General features: G+C 41.3%; 1 protein-coding gene across 2 annotated transcripts in view; it reads left to right on the forward strand.

Moving 5' to 3' along the window:
• OSBPL11 (oxysterol binding protein like 11) overlaps positions 1-20435 on the forward strand; it is a 389464-nt gene that overhangs the window by 177903 nt on the left and 191126 nt on the right. For both annotated transcript variants that reach the window (XM_086957431.1, XM_086957432.1), the window contains exon 6: positions 10670-10871. In XM_086957431.1, the coding sequence (XP_086813557.1) occupies positions 10670-10871 (202 nt within the window). The remainder of the gene's footprint in view (positions 1-10669; positions 10872-20435) is intronic.

Below are 20435 nucleotides of genomic sequence, written 5' to 3' on the forward strand. Positions count from 1 at the left end.
AAATGCCCCCTTTGGGCTAGTTTGATAGTGAAAGTTATTTGCGATGCTTTGAGAATCTCTGTGCGTCTTCGGGCTCGAAGGACCATTTCAACATTGGCATACAGACGAAAATGTGCACTTTTTATTTCCGATTGATACCCCTAGGCTTCAATTTTATTTTTTTATTTTTTGAAAATGCAGCCTGTTTTAATTCAAAATCGGTCTGTTTGTAAGTGCTCTTTGAATTGAATGTCATTCCGTTCTGCACATTTACGCCCCCTCTGGTAATCCTACACAATGAATGTTTGGAGAGTGCACTTGAAATCAATCCGGTGCAATTCTGACTGATTTACCCGGATGCCGAAGGATAGTCTTCATCAGCGAGCAGCTCTTAAAGGCTGGGGGACCACTGCAGCCCTAAAGCTTTCAAGAAATATATTCCTCTCGATCCGAATATGTATCTCCCGGTGATTTGACTGAGCAGTTTCTTTATCCAATTTCCTGAACAAATATGAAAAGCAAATCATTGTTATGATATGCGCAACCGAGTGGGTGAACAAAAAATGCTAAATTAGCATGTCCTTTTCAACATACTGTATTTATTTTTTAACCAGGAAGTGCATTAGTACTTTACAGAATCGAAACAGACGTCTAAAATGTGCGTAATGTTCATGCAAAAATATAAAATAGAAGTATTTGCAAGTCTGACGAGGAACTGCAACGTTGCCTCTTTTTTTATGTGCGATAAATTAATTCAAAGATATGAAAGCATTGTCCTTTATGTAAATGCTCCTTTGTTGAAAGCCTGCTTCTCCCTGGAAGTACGCTCTCCAGAATCAGATGTTGCTTCCACAGCGAGGTAGCAGTTTGCCTTCCTCCGTGTAGGCCCGTTGTTAAGTTAGCGTTAAAACAAACAGAAAAAGCTATGTTAGAAATGCTTGCAAATAGTCTATACTACTAGCAATCACTCTGGGTTGCTTTCTAAACCATAATTCTTTTCCCTATTGTGCCACTCAAGTCAAGAGGTCCGCCTTATACAAATAAGAGCTGACCCTCCTCCTCATGGGAACTGTCCAGCCTGAACCCATAGACATGGCCCTTTTCCAGAAAGCAACATTAGACCGGTTTAGCCCTTGTTAGGCCTTGTCAGTGAATTATGGCTTGGATCCTGTGGCACTTCAAGCAAGGGACCCACATCTGAGCATACCCTTACAACCTCTATTGTTACATCAAGCACACAAAAGGCAGGCCCTTAGGGGGGGGGGGGAACGACTGCCAGTGGTTTAGACCATCTGTAAGCATTCCTTTCATCACCTTTTGTGTGTATGAAGCACTAAAGTGCCCCAGATTTAAGCAAAGTGAGATCTGCACAACTAGTGCTTTGGGCGTGAGGTCTTCATGCTCTTCTGCTATTATTTTACAAAATGAAAGGGTGAAGTGAATAACCCTGTGGAACTTCAGTAGAACATAATATTCTAGTATGTACAGAATGTGTCGGACTATATGTTAATTTGTTTAAGAAACCTTTGTCTCTCACATGCCCTCTCACACTCTGTCTCGCTCTCATATGGCCTCACTCATACTTCCTCTCACAAATGTTAAATTCATCAGTAGATGTCTTTATGTAATCTTAAATCCAGCTATGGCGTTGGAATATTTTAGTGTGTGTGTGTATATATATATATATATATATATCAGTGGAGGCTCCTCTATTGGGGGCGTTTGGGCGCCAGCCCTCCTTTCTCGCCGTGCGAGAAGGCAGAAACATAAATGGTAATAACTACCATTTGTTTCTGCCTTCTCGAATGGCGAGAAAGCAGAAGTTCCTGGTTGGGGGTGGGCCGTCCTGCTCGAGGGCAGGGGGGAGTGGCTGCCCAAACAGTCAGTATGAACAACAGTGGGTAAGCCACCAACCCCCCTGCCCTCGAGCAGGACCGCCCACTCTCCCTGTTCTCTATACACAGAGAAAATGACCAGGGTGGGGCGCAGCCTCACCAATCACAACGCGGCTATTGCTGCGTAGTGATTGGTGGAGGGGAGGGAGGCTGCCTTCTTGATGACGAGTGCTGCAGCCAGGAATTCAACGTGGGAAGGCGGGAGTCAGGAGTCTCGGGAATTAACAAAAAGCGGGACGGTAAGTTTTACTTTTATTTTATCTTTTTTTTTTTATAAACCCCTCCTGCCCCCCCCCAATCCCCTCCGCAGCGCGACGACCCCATTTACACCCCCTCCCCAACTGCCTGAAATGCCGGCCGCGACTGCTAATTTGGGATGTGGAATGGCTGTAACCTTGTAGATTTTTTCCCGTTAACCTTGCTGATTTTTTTTCCGACTAGAAATCACTTCACTGTTTCAGAGCATGAAATATTGAATATTTATGCAAAATCTTCCGTACAAGAGGGAGGTTTTCAAGCCCCCTTCCATTTTAGGCACAGCGTTAACGAAATAAATCCAGAAAGCAGGAAAGCAATTTAAGAACTGTTGAATGCGATTCAAATGTCAAGATTTTACAAGAGGCTCCGACCGCCATTTTAAAAGAGGCTCCTGGGATGGTGTTATCCATTTCATCTAATGGATGCTTAGGAGGAGCAGCTAAATGAATGTTTTGGCCCAACTCCATTTGGCTCACAAATACATTAACAAACACAAACTCATTAGTGGTTAGTGACAAAAACGTCCGTACACTAGCTCATGAAAGGCTTGCGAGTGGAAAACAAAAAGGTGGTGGTAATTACACTTGTCGACCTCAACTGTGACCTGTGAAGCGGTTGTATCACAATAACGAACACGAAGCTACAGTTCTGCAGACACTAGCATGCCCTAACTAGACTACTAAAACTACGGGTTGCTGCAGGAGGCGAGTTATGTAGCGAATGGCAGTGCAGTCAAAGGCCCCCCAAGATTTCTTTCCTTGAATGCACTAGCATTTTGTCATGCCATTGCTGGTCCAAGACAATAAACACACACAGGAAACTGGGCGCAAGTGAGATATGTTACGTCACCAGTGCTCTTTTCACAGCGAGATAGTGCCGCTGCCACAGATCTATTTGTGAAACAAATAGAGAGCAGGCAGATACATAACTGGCGCAAGCCGGCTTTCTATCATGAGGAGAGACAGGATGACTTCCTTTATCGGATAAGGGTTTACAATTGTTCCGCGTCTGATTAAAGGTGTGTTAGTGCATTTTGTCTGGCCATAGATTGCCAATAGGCCTTCCTATTGGATTATCAGTACAAGCAGATAACCTAAAGAGGTTGCAAACAAGGCCTCTTATTTTGATTAGCAGTACAAGCAGAGATACCTCAAAGTAGCTCTTCCCAGCCACTTCCCCATCAGTTAATGCCTGTCTGCGCTGTTAATGGCCAGGCCTGTTGCCTAAACTCACTTGAGGGTCTCTCTCTTAACCACATTGCACAAGATAGTGAGTGCATCAAAATTGCAACTTCACAAATAAAAAAACACAATATTACGAATTGTGTAGTTTATATAGACTGTAGATATTGTATGTGGGCTTGATTCAGAAGTTTGAGTGCTTAAGCCGCACTGTCAGATGGTGCATTGTTTTAGCGCTTTGCGCTTCACTGCTGTGGTTTCTAAAAGTTCTAAGTATCAGGTTCTACTACTGCCCGAGCTAATATACCCAATTTATCAATCCCGCTAAGGTGGCCTTGTCTGAATGCAATCACTAGCCGCCACTAAGATATATATATATATATATATATATATATATTCACTGAAAAAACCATAGGTTATAGACCATATATAGTTAGGAATTAGCATTTACAAAACCTTGAAAATTCACTGAAAAAACCATAGGTTATAGACCATATATAGTTAGGAATTCGCATTTACAAAACCTTATTTTACTCACACAAAACCATTGAAATTCCATATATAGTTAGTTGCACTAACTATATATCGCGCACCCGCAATCCACTGCTGATGATGTCACATATTACATCATTCATGACATGGTCAGTGACATCACTGATGACATCACTGATGACATCACTGATGACATCTCAAATGACATCACTGATGACATCACTGATGACAACATCCAGTGACTGTATGTTTCTGTAAAGTTAAAATATGTCTTACATATTGAAGAATGAGTGGATGTATAAGTGTCTGGATGAAGGATTTAGTAGGTGCATGACTGACTGTATGAGTGAGTGATTATATGTGTCTCACTGAGTGCATGGGTTAGTGACTAAACTGTCTTAATTTGTGCATCATTATGTCTGTTGTTCTGTAAACTGTTGCATGTGTTGATAAGTAGCTATATGAGTAACTATATGGGTTATTGATTGGTTGCCCAAGTATTTGTATGGGAGACTGAGTGTGTGTGTGGGTGGCTGGGAGGTGTATGACTCTGTGCATAGATGTGTGAGCAGTTGATTCACTAGATGTATGGTTTCAAAAGTGCATGTGGAAACAGCTGTATGGGCGGTTGACTGTGTGCATGAGTGTATTGGTGAGTGAATGGATATCTCAGTGCTACATGTCAAAGTAAGTACATATGTAAAACACAGTACATGTGAGAGTTGACATATATAAATAACTGTGCATAAGAGCCAGTGAATGTGTGAGTGGCTGTATGGATCATTGTGAACTTGTATCAGGGATTGTATAAGAGAGTAAATATGTGTTAGTATATGTTTGAATAAGTAAAGTTTGTATAACTGTATAGTTGAGGAAATGGAGGTGTGATTGATTCTTTGCATGACTGACTAGGTGTGTGAGTAACTCCATGGATGAGTGACAGTCTGTGAGTGTCTGTTTACACTGATTGTATCTAAGGTTATATTAGAGTCTGAAGAGGTTCATCGTATTATCACATGAATGATATCATCAGTGATGTGATCAGTAATGTCAAATGAGATGTCATCAGTGATGTCATTTGAGATGTCATCAGTGATGTCATTTGAGATGTCATCAGTGATGTCATCAGTGATGTCACGGACCATGTCATGAATGATGTAATATGTGACATCAGCAGTGGATTGCGGGTGCGCGATATATAGTTAGTGCAACTAACTATATATGGAATTTCAATGGTTTTGTGTGAGTAAAATAAGGTTTTGTAAATGCGAATTCCTAACTATATATGGTCTATAACCTATGGTTTTTTCAGTGAATTTTCAAGGTTTTGTAAATGCTAATTCCTAACTATATATGGTCTATAACCTATGGTTTTTTCAGTGAATTTTCAAGGTTTTGTAAATGCTAATTCCTAACTATATATGGTCTATAGCCTATGGTTTTTTCAGTGAATATATATATATATACATACATATATAAACATATATCATCTGTATATCTATATAAATACAAACATAAATGCATGCATACATATACTTATATGCATACAGATGCATGTTATTTACATGAAAGTTGAAAAAACACTAATAAAAGCAAAGCTAAAAAGCCACCTCATTACAAACAGAATGGCTTTAACTTAAACGAGGGCGAGATCTATTGCATTTTCAATGCTTGTTTACTTTGGTTCCATCAAGAAGGCATTCAGATGTGTCACACATTTGCCATAAATTCTGAATGTTAGAACTCTAGTTGCACATTAGATCACTGTAGTAAAGCTACTGCTCACCAGGGACGTCTGCTGCTGGTATTCAAAGTGCATGTTTCAGTCTGCATGTCAGAATTTTTTTAATGAAATAGAAGAGGATTTGAGAAGTCACTCAAAATGATCCCTAATTTTTCTTTCTGAAGCACTAATCATACTTTCTATGGCAAAATATACCCCCTCATTTTGTTCCTTTTTAAATTAAATGTTTTAAGAGTTACCACTTTATTCCAATCAAGATGGCTTCAGGTGTGCCATACCTTTGTAATAAGTAGGACTGTTAGCGCTCTAGTTGTTCTTTAGAACACTCTAGGAGGCTGCAGTAGAACACAAAGGAATCAACTGACAGTCTCTGTCCTTGTTGGATGTACATGTTTTACTGAGAATGTCAGACTTCATTTTCACATGACTGAGAAAGATAATGTGAATTTACAGAAAATATGCTTTCAGTTTAGCTTATAGATCCCCTTCCAAACCACTGTGGGAAAATCATGAGATATTAGTTTTCTTTCAAACAATATTCATGATATCACAGCAGAAGGTTTTTTCACATGGTAAAATCACCTTAGAACCCACCACAATTCCTAAAACGAGTATGGTACCATCAACAAATGATTTATAATGTAACTAAAGTCCTAAAACCCTCTATTAACTACAATGCTTTTTAATGAGGTGCTATCATGTATATTGGTCCCAAGATGGCTGCCAACACTTCTTGGATGAAGTGCTGACAGCCAATCAGATCAGATGTGTGGTTAGGCTCCGCCCAGATATATATCTTTTTTTGAACCTAAATTACTCAAAATCCACTGGAGCACATATATTGAGACCTAGCAAAGGCACATCGGGCTAACAGTCCCTACAATTTTGCCAAGTTTCGTGCAAATCCATTCAGCCGTTCGAGCTAAAAGTGAGGCCAACCGCCCTATGGAAATTAACATGGGAAAAACGTGTTTTGGGATCCCCCTTTTTTCTCGGCCCCCCCTTGATGAAACCCCCCCAAATTGTCGGGGGCTGCTCAGAAACAAAATGTTCCATTTTCCTGAAAATTTCAGCCAATTCCGTCCACAAACGCCAAAGTTATTAGACATAGAATTTTCAAAAATCCCATAGAGAAAAAATCCTAACTATATATACCTACTGGCGACTGCCAGTAGGTAATATATATATATATATATATATATATATATATATATATATATATATATATATATATATATATATATATATATATATATATATATATATATATATATATATATATATATATATTTATATTTATATTAAACACACTCCTGGTTACAGCACTTCATCAACGAAAGAACCAGAGTCGGAGCCCAAGTCAGATGCAGTGCAGTCAAGTTTAATCAGCAAAGGAAACACCCAACGCGTTTCGAGATCCGCTGATCTCTTTCTCACGGGTGGAGTTTACCAGTACCAAGATTCATTTAAAGCAACATGCTGTTTTAGAATTTTCACACGTGATCATAGACATGGAAGAAATAAACAAATTACGGCTATGTCACCAAAATTAGAAACAATGTTTCAAGTGAACAGTTTGTATCAACTCACAAGGAATAATGGATACATGCGGAAGCCCGGCTAATAGAATTAAATTGTCCCGGGTATTTAAACAATGTTTGAATATTTTATGAACTCATTTGTTCAAAAATGACTATTGATAATCCCATCACATGTACCGGTGTGATTTTATAACATGGTACTGCACAATGGGGCGGGCCAACTTTGGCGTGTACTGAAATGAACTGCATTTTTGAACAAATGAGTTCATAAAATATTCAAACATTGTTTAAATACCCGGGACAATTTAATTCTATTAGCCGGGCTTCCGCATGTATCCATTATTCCTTGTGAGTTGATACAAACTGTTCACTTGAAACATTGTTTCTAATTTTGGTGACATAGCCGTAATTTGTTTATTTCTTCCATGTCTATGATCACGTGTGAAAATTCTAAAACAGCATGTTGCTTTAAATGAATCTTGGTACTGGTAAACTCCACCCGTGAGAAAGAGATCAGCGGATCTCGAAACGCATTGGGTGTTTCCTTTGCTGATTAAACTTGACTGCACTGCATCTGACTTGGGCTCCGACTCTGGTTCTTTCGTTGATGAAGTGCTGTAACCAGGAGTGTGTTTAATAATAGGGGTTGGCGTTCCCCGCCGAGACCTTTGTGTGCTTATATATATATATTTCATTCATTCATTCATTCATTCATTCATTCATTCATTCATTCATTCATTCATTCATTCATTCATTCATTCATTCATTCATTCATTCATTCATTCATTCATTCCAAGGATGTCTGAATCCCTTGCGCAGAATTTCCCAAACTGCAGAAACAGATACGGGCCCAAATATATATATATTTAATTTTTTTAGTGGTGCTGTTAGATAAAGGTTGCTGATGTCTTTTTAACTGACTAATTTTACGTTTTGTCCTGAGTGTTGTTTTTTTAAGTATAAATTCTTTGTATTGAATTTTCAAAATAGACCATCATTGCCGCCATGCAAGGTGATACAGTGATAAAAACAAGAAAATCAGTAACCTAACAAAAAGCAGTTGTGATTAAACTTCTCGCGGTATAGCTGCACCTGACCCTTGATACCCCATATCCGTACCCATACTCAAGACGAAATACCTGATACCCAATTAGCATTTGTCAACAGTCCTGCGTGGATTCGTCTGGTGCCTGCAATAGTAAATATTGCCGTAGTGGTTCCCAAATGTCCTTGCCTTTGAGGAGGATGGGAGTTCTTCTGCATACCATTCAAGGTTTTCCCTGCAGTACTCCATATCTTTGATCCACCTGTCAGCGCGGGGGTCCAAAACGCTCTCCCATGTTAATGCTATGCGCCTCTTTGCTAGCGATTCTCACAAATTTCCCTGGTGTACCTTTTATCTGGGTCACATAACAGAGGAAACAAATCAGAGGTGTACATTGCAAAGATATGTATACGCATCAATACATCTTCCAAGTACTGGAATACGAGCCTGCAACTCCATGCTAGATGCCAAAAGTCGGCGTCTGGCTGTCCACACCTCTTACAATTACTCGTGTTTCAGAGACCAAGTTTGTTTAGTTTGAGAGATGTGTGATATATTTGATGAATATATTTAAAATGGGTAATTTGTAAATCGCCATTAGGAGTGAGTTGGCTGGTCAGTTTGCAGATGTGTTCCCATTCCGTCAGTGTCAGTGGAGGAGTTAGTTTATCATTCCATCAAGCTAGACTTCTATCCACCTCCCTCACTGTTTCATTTCGCACTGCTTTGTATAGTTTGGTGACCAGCTTGCGCCGAGTAGTGGCAACCAATAATAGCTGTAGGTATTGTAGGGGGAGGGGGGCGGTTTCGCTGGAAAAGACGTGTAATGCGTCTTAACTTTGAGCTTCATACGGTGTAGAGTGAATTGAAAGAGAGGAGTTTGGTTAGTGATATATGCAAGTTCCTCAGATGTAATTAAGTTCCCATCTGGGTATAGGTTCTGCATGCAGTCGAGACCAGCCTCCCTAAGCGAACACATTGGGCCAGCCTCCTGTGTCACTGATAGTGCTGCGTGGCCCTCCAACGGCATAGCCGGAGCATATATAGAAAGTTTATTCGCAAGCTTGCCAATGGCCTGTCAGGTGGCAACAGTAACCTCCAGGTTGTTGATTTCTGATCTTGGCGTGCCTCTGTTTGTATAATCATACCAGCTAAGGGGCCAGGATGAGCGTCGCCGTCCTCCACTGCAACTCAAGGTGTGAAAGCGTGGGGACGAAACCAATATTAGGCATATTGCGCCTGTGCACAGAGATAGTAGGTATAGAAATCTGGTGCACAGAAGCCTCCCTTCAAATAGTCCAGTGTTAGCGTGTTCCAACTTACTCTTGCCTGTTTGCCACCCCCCATAAAAGTCTAAGCAACTGAGTTTTTACCATTGCAAAAAATTGTTTGGAGAGTTTTCTAGGGATATTGCAAAAAATATATAAAAATCTTGGCAATATAACCATTTTAATGACAGCAATGCGTACTGCTAGGGACAGCGGGAGAGGGCACCATCTATCCAGCTGGTGCTCAAGCACGGTGTAGGCCTTTCCATAATTTTCTCTTATAACAATCTGTGTCACGATGCGCCAACACCCTCAGATATTTCACTGGTTCAGTTGACCGTACAAGCGGATATTACATACGTGGCGGGGCAGTATTCACGGGCAAGGGGATTATCACCGACTTATCCCAGTTGATCGTGAGACCAGAAAACAGGCCAAAACGAATATATTCCTGCACTCAGTCTGGTTAAATGGAAGAGAAAGAAAAGAATAAGTGCACATTTCTAATATGTTTAATTTCACAATGCTTGTGGGTAATAATATGTTTCTGTGACTATTCTCTGTATGCGTCCCTTGTAGTTGTTGCGCAGCAAGCAAATCGATAGGGTCTGTTCGGCCTTTCGATTAAAAACACGTGCATATTGTACACGCGCCTATTCGAATCCAACGTTGTGTATATATAAACACGCGCTAATGTTGCAAAGGGAACCAACTCCTCCCCCCACACTCCACCCACTTCCCGGTCTGAAATCCTGACACCAATTGTCCATCCTAATATATGTAGACTATTGTCTCTATGCGTCCCTTGTAGTTGTTGCACAGCAATGAAATCGATAGTGTCTGTTCAGCCTTTCTATTAAAAACACGCGCGTATTGGACACGCACGTATTCGAATCCAACGTTGTGTATATATAAACACGCGCTTAATCGAATCCAACGTTGTGTCAACATTTCAAAACAATTGGTGAATAACTTTCGGAGATTTAAGATTTTGAACAAACGAACATTTACATTTTTATATATATATATGTGTGTATATATATATATATATATATATGTGTGTGTGTGTGTGTGTGTGTGTGTGTGTATATATATATATATAGTCCAAGCCTTGACCATTCTTCTCTGCATTAAGTATTATTTACTGAACGTTTTTCTTAGTAGCTCAAAAGATATTTTGAAAACTAAAATAAAAGTTTATCTAAACTGAAGCAGTTTAAGTTTGTCTAATTTTCTGTTCCCTTTTAACGTCTGTCATTTTAACAGATGATGTCTCAGGCGGAAATGCAGCAAAGAGACCTAATAAAAGGTATTGAATGCCTTCCAACTGGGGGTCACCTCACTTCTTTGGATCAAGATCTTTTAATGCTAAAAGCCACTTCCATGGCCACCCTGAACTGCTTAAACGACTGCTTCCACATCTTACAGTTGCAACACGCGTCCCAGCAGAAGCGCGCCTTTACGTCAGGTAAGCAGTCGCGTCACCATAGAGGGTGTCAATTGTTTATACCGATGCCGGAATAAATATATGCCTGTGCATGTAAAGTATTGTTTACTTATATTTGTTTTGTTACAGGTTATAATATTTAGCTTATCCCTTTTGTCTCGAGCCTTACCTTAAAAAAATATGGTTTGCAATATTCAGAACATTCAAAATAAATACACACATTTTATTTAGCCTGTTCATAACCAGGAGCATCATATCAATTCACATAAAAAAATAGAATACAGGAATATAAAATGTAGTAATAAAATGCTGTGTATAATAGTGACCACGTTGTAGGCTAAAAGAATAATAACCCATATAAACACTAGAAAAAAATACATTATTAGCATGTACATGCCCAATTGAGGAAATAACAAAGAAAGATGTAAATGATGCTGTTGGTGAGGACACTTAAGGATTTTGGGGGGACTTTGGCCAAAGCTAATATGGTGGCCCTATTTCCAACAACTTTGGATTTCTGATCAATTTTAAGCTAATTCAAGTCTTTGAAGTGAGTCTTTTTAAAATTGGTAATCATAACTACTGTTACAGTGCATAGCAATAAAATAGAATAAACCTTGAACAATAGCAAGAAGTTGAACGTTTAGCGGAGAGCGATATTAAGTTTCAAGTAAATAATACATTGTTTGCTGAAATTGCCTACTCTGAAAGATGTCAATAATTGTAATAAACGAATGGCAACAATAATACAGTATGAACAGTCTCCAATGTTTAATATGTAAAACAATGAATACATAATTTGAGGCGCTAGCCCTCCGGATTCCTTTTAAGTCTATTATCTACTGTCTCTTAAAATCAGGGGTCTAAAATCGTGAAGCACTTCACAAAATAATCCATCAAACACTGCAGTTTTTTAATAATCTTGTATGCAGTGTCAACCAAAGGGGTCAAGTGTCAAATACATACATATGACACCAGAGAAGAGAACTGAGAGAGAAAAGCATATGAGGAAGGGTTGTAGGAGAGAAGAGGGCTAGGTAAAAGGTGGATGGTGAGGAAATGTCACTTCCACAGATGATTCGATACAGAAACCAGGGTTGAAGGCAAGATTGAAGCCGAGACTGTTTCTGTGGGACACAAGGTTTCCAGTTGCAAGAAGGCAATTAAATGTCTGAGGGGACTACTGCAATACTTGGATTTGTATAGTGCGACTAATCAATCAACCTTGGTTTTGTATAGTGCAGCTGCTCACCCGTGAGGTTCTCAAGGCGGGGGGGGGAGAGAGGAAGGGGGGGGAGATGGGTCTGCTGATCTGTCTGAGTTCAGTCGAAGAGCCAGGTCTTGAGATCCCTTCTTGAATTGGTTCAACAACAGGAATTGCCTGAAGTGGAGGGGAAGGGTGTACAGATCTTGGTGGCAAGGTAGGAGAAGGATCTTCCTCCGGGCCCTGTGTCCTGGATCCGAGCGATGGAGGCAAGGGCCATTTGGCGGAGCAGAGGTGTCTGGCTGGAACGCGTGGCGGTGGTTCAGGTATGCTGGTCCAGTGTCGTGGAGGGCTTTGTAGGCATGAGTGAGGAGCTTGTAGGTAATTCTTTTGTTGACTGGGAGCCAGTGAAGTTCATAAAGGTGTTTGGTGATATGGCTTTGGCAGGGGATGTTGAGGACCAGTCTTATTGTGGCGTTTTGAACGTTCTGTAGTTTCCTGAGGAGTTTCTGGGTGACGCCGGTGTAGAGTGCATTGCTGCGTGGATTGGCGCAGTGACTAGCTGCTTCAGTCCGATGTTGGTGAGGTTCTCTAGGAGGGAAGCCGTGTTCTGGTCGTGGGGGTTGTCCAGGTAGAAGTTGAGGTCCCCGAGTAGGATGTAGTTGGTGGATGCGAGGGCCTGGGGTGCAATGACGTTGACAATTATTATTATTATTATTATTATTATTATGTTTCTTATATAGCGCCTGAATCGACCCCCGAAGGGGTATCTCCGCGCTTGCCTTGGGAACCCGTCCTGGCTTTTCCCTGTGAGATAGCCCCTACAGGTCATCCCCAAGGTGAAAGCCTGGCATCCCACCGCGGGGGGCCGTTGTGGAGATTAAGCAAGCTTAATGCCCAGAGTTGCAGAGTGTGAACCCATGATTAGGTCAGGCACCGAAGCGAGAATTATCGAGTCCATGGACATTTGAGCTCAAGACCCTGCCGCGTCGGGAATTGAACCCTGGTCCCGGGTCTGACCTCTGCTTCAGGGTCTGCCTGCTCTAACCAGTGAGCCACACTTCTCCCACAATGGTATCAGTGAAAGGCGGGTAGGGACCAGGGGGCCTGTAGATGAGGGTTCCAAGGAGAGTTGTGTTTGGGTTGGTCTGGACCTGGAATTGGAAATGTTCCATGGTGTTATTTTGGTTGTCCGAGTGGGAGGTCAGGCGGAGGGAGTCCTTGTGGACGATGGCGATGCCTCCTCTCTCCTAGTTGGTCGGCACAGACCCGTGAGGGTCTCTACGCACTGTCCATAGGCACGATCGAATCACGAGTACTGCCACATAACTGAATGTGTGCTACAAGGATCCATTATTGTGGATTTTAGTATTACCTACCCTGCTTGTCAAACTCCTAAGTTCTATCTCACAATAATGATGGTCAGAATTCAAATACATCAAATAATTATGCTCGTGAATGTAGGACTTGCTTTGTTTATTATATAAAACATGGACTTACTTATACTGTTGATTTTTACTGCTTAATAAGTAAAGCTTAAATACATAAATCAAGAAACTACTCTGAGCTTAGTTGCCTTCGTTAAAAATGAATTCCAGTTTAAAACAAATGTTATGCAAGCTGACCGATGCCTACATTCGAAAAGGTCAAGAAAGAAGGGAAAGGTTGCATGACAGGGATGCTGCATACTGAACACATGCTGCATTGAAAAAAAAAGGCAAGCATTGGCAAAGCCAGATTGTCTCGGCAGCGGACTAGAGATGCTTGGGTATTTCCGTGGTGCTCGTGCTTTGACAAAAATGTGACTAAAAGACAGCACTACTCTCTAGAACCGCATGACCCTTGAAAACCCAGAATTTAGAAAAAATTCCCAAGGACCGAAGACTGACGAGAGCCTTAGGTCTCATGAATGTGCATGGTGTTCATGTATAGAAAAGAAGGGATACATTTAGCAAGCCCTGACGAAGGCCCCAGAACCGAATGGGCACCTAGCAGGGGCTGTAACATGCTGGCACAAATATAGCATGTTTAATTGAACAATTACATTCAATAATAAACCTCAAAACGCTTTATCCATACCGCAGGTACTCTATGAATAAAGGAAATCTTTCGGTATACTTGTAGGTATTTTTAACCATATACCTTTCTTTTGGATCCCTGCTTATCCAGTTTGATCTACCTAAGAACTCCCATTCTATCTTTGGTTGAGTCCGCGCTCGTGGTCTTATCCTTCCAGGGTGTGGATAGGCGTTGTTGATGAAGCATGTCACCATAAAGTGAGTGAAGCGTCTAATCGAATATCTATGGATACCCATGAGGCATAAGAAGGAACACCCCCTTCTGATGATAGGATCTATTTTTCTTTGTTCCTCTTGTTGAAACATTCCAGTTGCTTTTTTGTGTTTGATTATCTCAGCAATAAGTCTGTGCCACTGATGTTGCCAGTGCTCGTCTCCATTGGCTTTAGTTAATGGGAAAAACTCTGCCAGTAAATCACATATGCATTGATGGTTTTCGTGTTAAAGTAATGCCATTCTAAGATGGCTGCCAAGGCGTGCAAATGTATGAGGGGGCACTGGTGACCACTGTATTTTTAATTGAGTGTTCCACCATGGCCGAATGGACGGTTTAGGGATGGCAAACCACTGGATAAGTAGGGGAGGAGAGGGTAAATAAATAGAGGGGTTGCAGGAATCCTGGAGAGTAAAAAAAATAGAACAGGAAAGCATTTGGGTCTTGAGTAGTTTGGTAAAAAACAGAACCTAAGTGGGGGCAGGCATGAAGTGGATGAGTGTCAGAATGTATGAATGAGTGCAAGGGGTTAGCCCCTCCACGCCGCAACAAAGCCACTGCTCTGTAACCAGTGTTTAAAGAAGATATCAACCAAAGATGGATGTAAGGTTAGGAAACATGATCACATTTATGAAGCTGAGTGCGCAGAAGAGGTACACACTGCTAATTTTCTTATGTCATTTTCTTATGTTTCTGGCATTTGCCTACCTCTCATCACTTAGGAAAGCTACTCGATACAATTTGGAGAAGTACTCTGTGCAGTGCGGAGAGTTGTGAATAGCTAAATTTGACTTTTCTTAGGTTGAAATTCAGACTTTTTGAGTGGTTGTATTATGTATTTCTTTCATTTGTAAATTTAGTGTTTCTTCTTTGATAATAAATGCCCTGGGATCCGAAAAATAGCATTGCTACTTGCATCAGTTTTCTCGGGGATCCCCTTATAAGGCAGCTTCATTTGACTCTGCAAGACGAAGGGCTTAATGTCAAAACTAAGTGATAAAGACATGATTTTTCAGAAAATGGATTCATCCTTCGTTCCACAGGGCTAAAACATACTTTACCTGAACTCGAGACACATTCAGAAGGCAGGGACATATTAAAAGTAGTAAACTGGGAAATCTCATACGCTCTCAGGCAAGACTGATGATGAATTGGAAGCAGTGGTCTTTGCATAAGCAACTGCAATATTATGCTAAGATATTCTACAACACAAACCATCAATCTTTTCTGGATTATTCAAGGAAAAATATTTAGAAAAATCTATCCCTTCTACACTTCTCACTGTAATATGTATGAAAATGTGGAGCTGAAGATTGCAACGGGAGGTAAATTTGAATACAGCCAAGTATTATCATAGCACTACGAACCTCTCTTAATAACCTAAAGGAGCAGCATCGGTCATCTAAGGGTTGAAGAGTTAATTGAAGCCCAAGAGACAAAATGAGCATTCTTTTTAGGCTGTTAAACCCACTCAATCCAAATGCAACAAGTGCTTTGTGGGCACATTCCTTGGAACTGGAATTTCTCTCTTCCACCAAACATCCTGATTATAAAAAACAGTCATAGAGGTTTAGTCCTCGAAATTAGGAAACGTTCGTCCAAGAACGCGATGGAATAGCATACAAGCTATTATTTAGTCTCTCCAGTTAGCTTACTGGATTGCTCTGCTCCAAAGCTCTCTTGCCTTGAATATGCTCCACGAGAATGGGCAGGTGAAGAGACAGACTCGTATACTTTGTTCATTCATGTTTCTGTACTGCTTGAAAAGAGAATTCCAGTGATGCATGCAAGTTGGTCTGCTTTGCACTCTGGTCGACTAAGGAGAACCCACCCGTACCAGCCAGGACATCTGTTCTCCTTCCATTAATTCGAAAAGATTCCATGCCAGTTGATTTGCCACATCATTCAATGACTGGTACTGGTAATGCAGTACATGTTTGGAATCCATGACCAATATACAAGGTTACACCACTCTGCAAACGTATGAAAGAAATACATCGGAGTTGACCTGATATACCTGATTGTAGAAGTGTTTAGGAGGCTTGTTAGGCCACAGTGGCTGGAGTGCGGCTCTTGAACAAGCAAAGAGCGCATCTTCAGGACAACAGACTTTCTTGAAAGCCGCCCATGTTAAGAAGACTTTACAAGCACACCACATAACAGAAATGTGCCTTGTACAAGCTTGCAACAGTAAGGTAATGAATGGGGCAAGAGCTTCCGTTTTTTACCTTTAACGTTGTAAAAGTAGTAGATATATATTTTTTTAATAGACTTTATTGATTGGCTCTAAACAACAACCAGGGAAGAGAATAAATGAGGGGGAAGGTGGGTGGAAGGGTGGGTCATGCCTTACATACAAAGCAGTACCACTCAATCACAACGAAAGATAGACACACATTGTAACCCCAGAAGGTAAAATGCGCACAGCAGCAATTGATGATCTGGTGCCACAGACATGGTTCTGGTCAGGGGGATGAGGGGGATGAGGGGGTTGCGCCCATAGAAACGGGTGACTGTAGCAAGAAGGTGCCTTACAAGTCTGCTGAGGTGAGGCCCTGAGGGTAAGAAAGGCCACTCGGAGGGTCCCAAATATCTACTGGACAGCAGCGTGTGATAGGAGTTCCCAGTAGGCAGCAAGCTGTTCCTGGCAGTACGTCTCATCCGAAGCCAGTCTGCAATTTTTGGAGCAGGGCATTGTCCCCAGTGAATGGTCATTCTTCGTTTAGCCAGAAGGAGCAACATCGCCGTAAGCTGTCAAACTTCGGAAGGGAGCTCCTTCACATAACCCAAGAGGGCCACCTGTGGTGTGTGCTGTGGAAAATGACTGGTGATCTGGGCTGCGGTTGTATAGAAATAAGTCCAAAAAGACGCCAGGGCAGTCCCAGGCAAGATGAAGAAAAGTGAGGGAGCAGCGCCTCTCCGGCATCGCAGTGTAACAGGTATACAATACATTCTGTGCAGGAATTTAAAGTGTATTAGTCTGTCTTTAGTGTGGAGAGAGGGCGCTGGATGGGGCACAGCAGTAGTTCCATTGTGCCTCAGAGATGGGGAAATGGGGGTCATGCCTGCCTCCCAAGCAATCCGGGCCCTGGGGGGGGGGGCTTTCTCCTGCGTAATAGCACATAGGCCAGTAATGAGCTTAGGGGGATATGGGCTGACTATTATGTGCTCTAGAGCATGAAATGTAGGGGGAGATTTCAGGAACATGGTATGCAAAGTATGCAAAGTGGCCCAGAGTTGATGGTATAATAGGCGATTGAGAGCTGCATGCAACATGTTCTCTCATATCTATGTGATTGTATGAAATGCTAGTCGGGATGTAGGTCGGGAAGCAAGGTGAACCCCATCCATCAGGACTGCTGCCCTCATTGGCCATCACTCGAAGCATTGGATTTTTTGCTAGCAGCATGATGGGTGTGTAGAGGCAAATGATACAGGCCCTCCGGTGCAGGCCGTCCGACTTGTACAACTCTTTGGCCAGGGGCCATGCTGTCCGCCTCCACTGCCCAATGCAGATGGAATAACATAGGATGCAGCCAAAAATTTGCAAATTGGACCTAAGCACAGTAATAATAAAGATGCATGTCGGGGTGTTAGGGCCGCCCTGTGGGATTAGTCTGAATTTCCCACCTCACCCATGTTTGTCTGCCTGCCCACGCCAGTGTCACCAGTTTGGGGCACAGCTGTTTTAGGAAGTGTTCCCTGAGCGTAACAAGAATGTTGAGGAACAAAAAAAAAGGAATTTGGGGAGTATTATCATTTTGGCGATGGCGATCCTGCCTGCCATAGACCGGGGCAGCCTGGACCACATTGCTATGCGTTCTTCTAGCCAGGTTATGGCTCTAACATAATTTGCCCTCCAGAGTGAATTGATTTTCTGCTCACCCAAATTCCCAGTGAGGGGGTTGGCTCAGTCACTCACTGAAGCGTGCATTCAGCTTCAAACTGGTGTGTGACCCAAATTAGAGGGAACAGAATGGATTTCGACCAATTGATGGAGATCCCGGCGTGCACGCCAAAGCAGATCACTACGCCAGTTACTGGGGAGAGATTAATCTGGTGGTCACGAACATACAATGTAATATCATCTGCATAAATTTAAATTAGCACCCCTCCGGCAGTAAAGCTAAGGTGCATGGTGTTGGCACAAGCGGGCTACTTAGGCCTCCATTTCTATCGTAGAAAGGATTGCTGCGTGGGGACAGCCCTGCCTCGTGCCCAAAGTCACAGAGAATGGAGTGGTAGGCATCCTGTTAATACTCAGTCTGGCCACCAGGGAATGCTGATCCCTAGGTGGGGCAGGAACCTTACCTTAAGACTAAGTCGGAGTTGAAGCCAAACTGACATCCTTTCTGAGGAAGATTGGTGGAACTCTCAAGGAAAAACACCCTCCGTTTGAGTTTTGGAATTTTTAACTTGCCATACAACTGGAAACATTCACTTCGGATAGAACTGTACATGAGCTTGATTTTAGTCTGGACATACACTATTAATGTAACATCCAGTAGCTGTTCTTGCTCACTGTAAATATGCATAATACTTTTCTGCTCACCTGAGGGTCGTACAATCAGTCCCTAAAAAGCATATATATATATATATATATATATATATATATATATATATATATATATAATATAATATATATATATATATATATAATATAATATATTCACTGAAAAACCATAGGTTATAGACCATATATAGTTAGGAATTCGCATTTACAAAACCTTATTTTACTCACACAAAACCATTGAAATTCCATATATAGTTAGTTGCACTAACTATATATCGCGCACCCGCAATCCACTGCTGATGTCACATATTACATCATTCATGACATGGTCAGTGACATCACTGATGACATCACTGATGACATCACTGATGACATCTCAAATGACATCACTGATGACATCACTGATGACATCACTGATGACAACATCCAGTGACTGTATGTTTCTGTAAAGTTAAAATATGTCTTACATATTGATGAATGAGTGGATGTATAAGTGTCTGGATGAAGGATTTAGTAGGTGCATGACTGACTGTATGAGTGAGTGATTAAATGTGTCTCACTGAGTGCATGGGTTAGTGACTAAACTGTCTTAATTTGTGCATCATTATGTCTGTTGTTCTGTAAACTGTTGCATGTGTTGATAAGTAGCTATATGAGTAACTATATGGGTTATTGATTGGTTGCCCAAGTATTTGTATGGGAGACTGAGTGTGTGTGTGGGTGGCTGGGAGGTGTATGACTGTGCATAGATGTGTGAGCAGTTGATTCACTAGATGTATGGTTTCAAAAGTGCATGTGGAAACAGCTGTATGGGCGGTTGACTGTGTGCATGAGTGTATTGGTGAGTGAATGGATATCTCAGTGCTACATGTCAAAGTAAGTACATATGTAAAACCCAGTACATGTGAGAGTTGACATATATAAATAACTGTGCATAAGAGCCAGTGAATGTGTGAGTGGCTGTATGGATCATTGTGAACTTGTATCAGGGATTGTATAAGAGAGTAAATATGTGTTAGTATATGTTTGAATAAGTAAAGTTTGTATAACTGTATAGTTGAGGAAATGGAGGTGTGATTGATTCTTTGCATGACTGACTAGGTGTGTGAGTAACTCCATGGATGAGTGACAGTCTGTGAGTGTCTGTTTACACTGATTGTATCTAAGGTTATATTAGAGTCTGAAGAGGTTCATCGTATTATCACATGAATGATATCATCAGTCATGTGATCAGTAATGTCAAATGAGATGTCATCAGTGATGTCATCAGTGATGTCATTTGAGATGTCATCAGTGATGTCATTTGAGATGTCATCAGTGATGTCATCAGTGATGTCACTGACCATGTCATGAATGATGTAATATGTGACATCAGCAGTGGATTGCGGGTGCGCGATATATAGTTAGTGCAACTAACTATATATGGAATTTCAATGGTTTTGTGTGAGTAAAATAAGGTTTTGTAAATGCGAATTCCTAACTATATATGGTCTATAACCTATGGTTTTTTCAGTGAATTTTCAAGGTTTTGTAAATGCTAATTCCTAACTATATATGGTCTATAACCTATGGTTTT

The sequence above is a fragment of the Lissotriton vulgaris genome, chromosome 2_1, assembly GCF_964263255.1.
Source record: "Lissotriton vulgaris chromosome 2_1, aLisVul1.2, whole genome shotgun sequence".
Lineage (NCBI taxonomy): Eukaryota > Metazoa > Chordata > Amphibia > Caudata > Salamandridae > Lissotriton > Lissotriton vulgaris.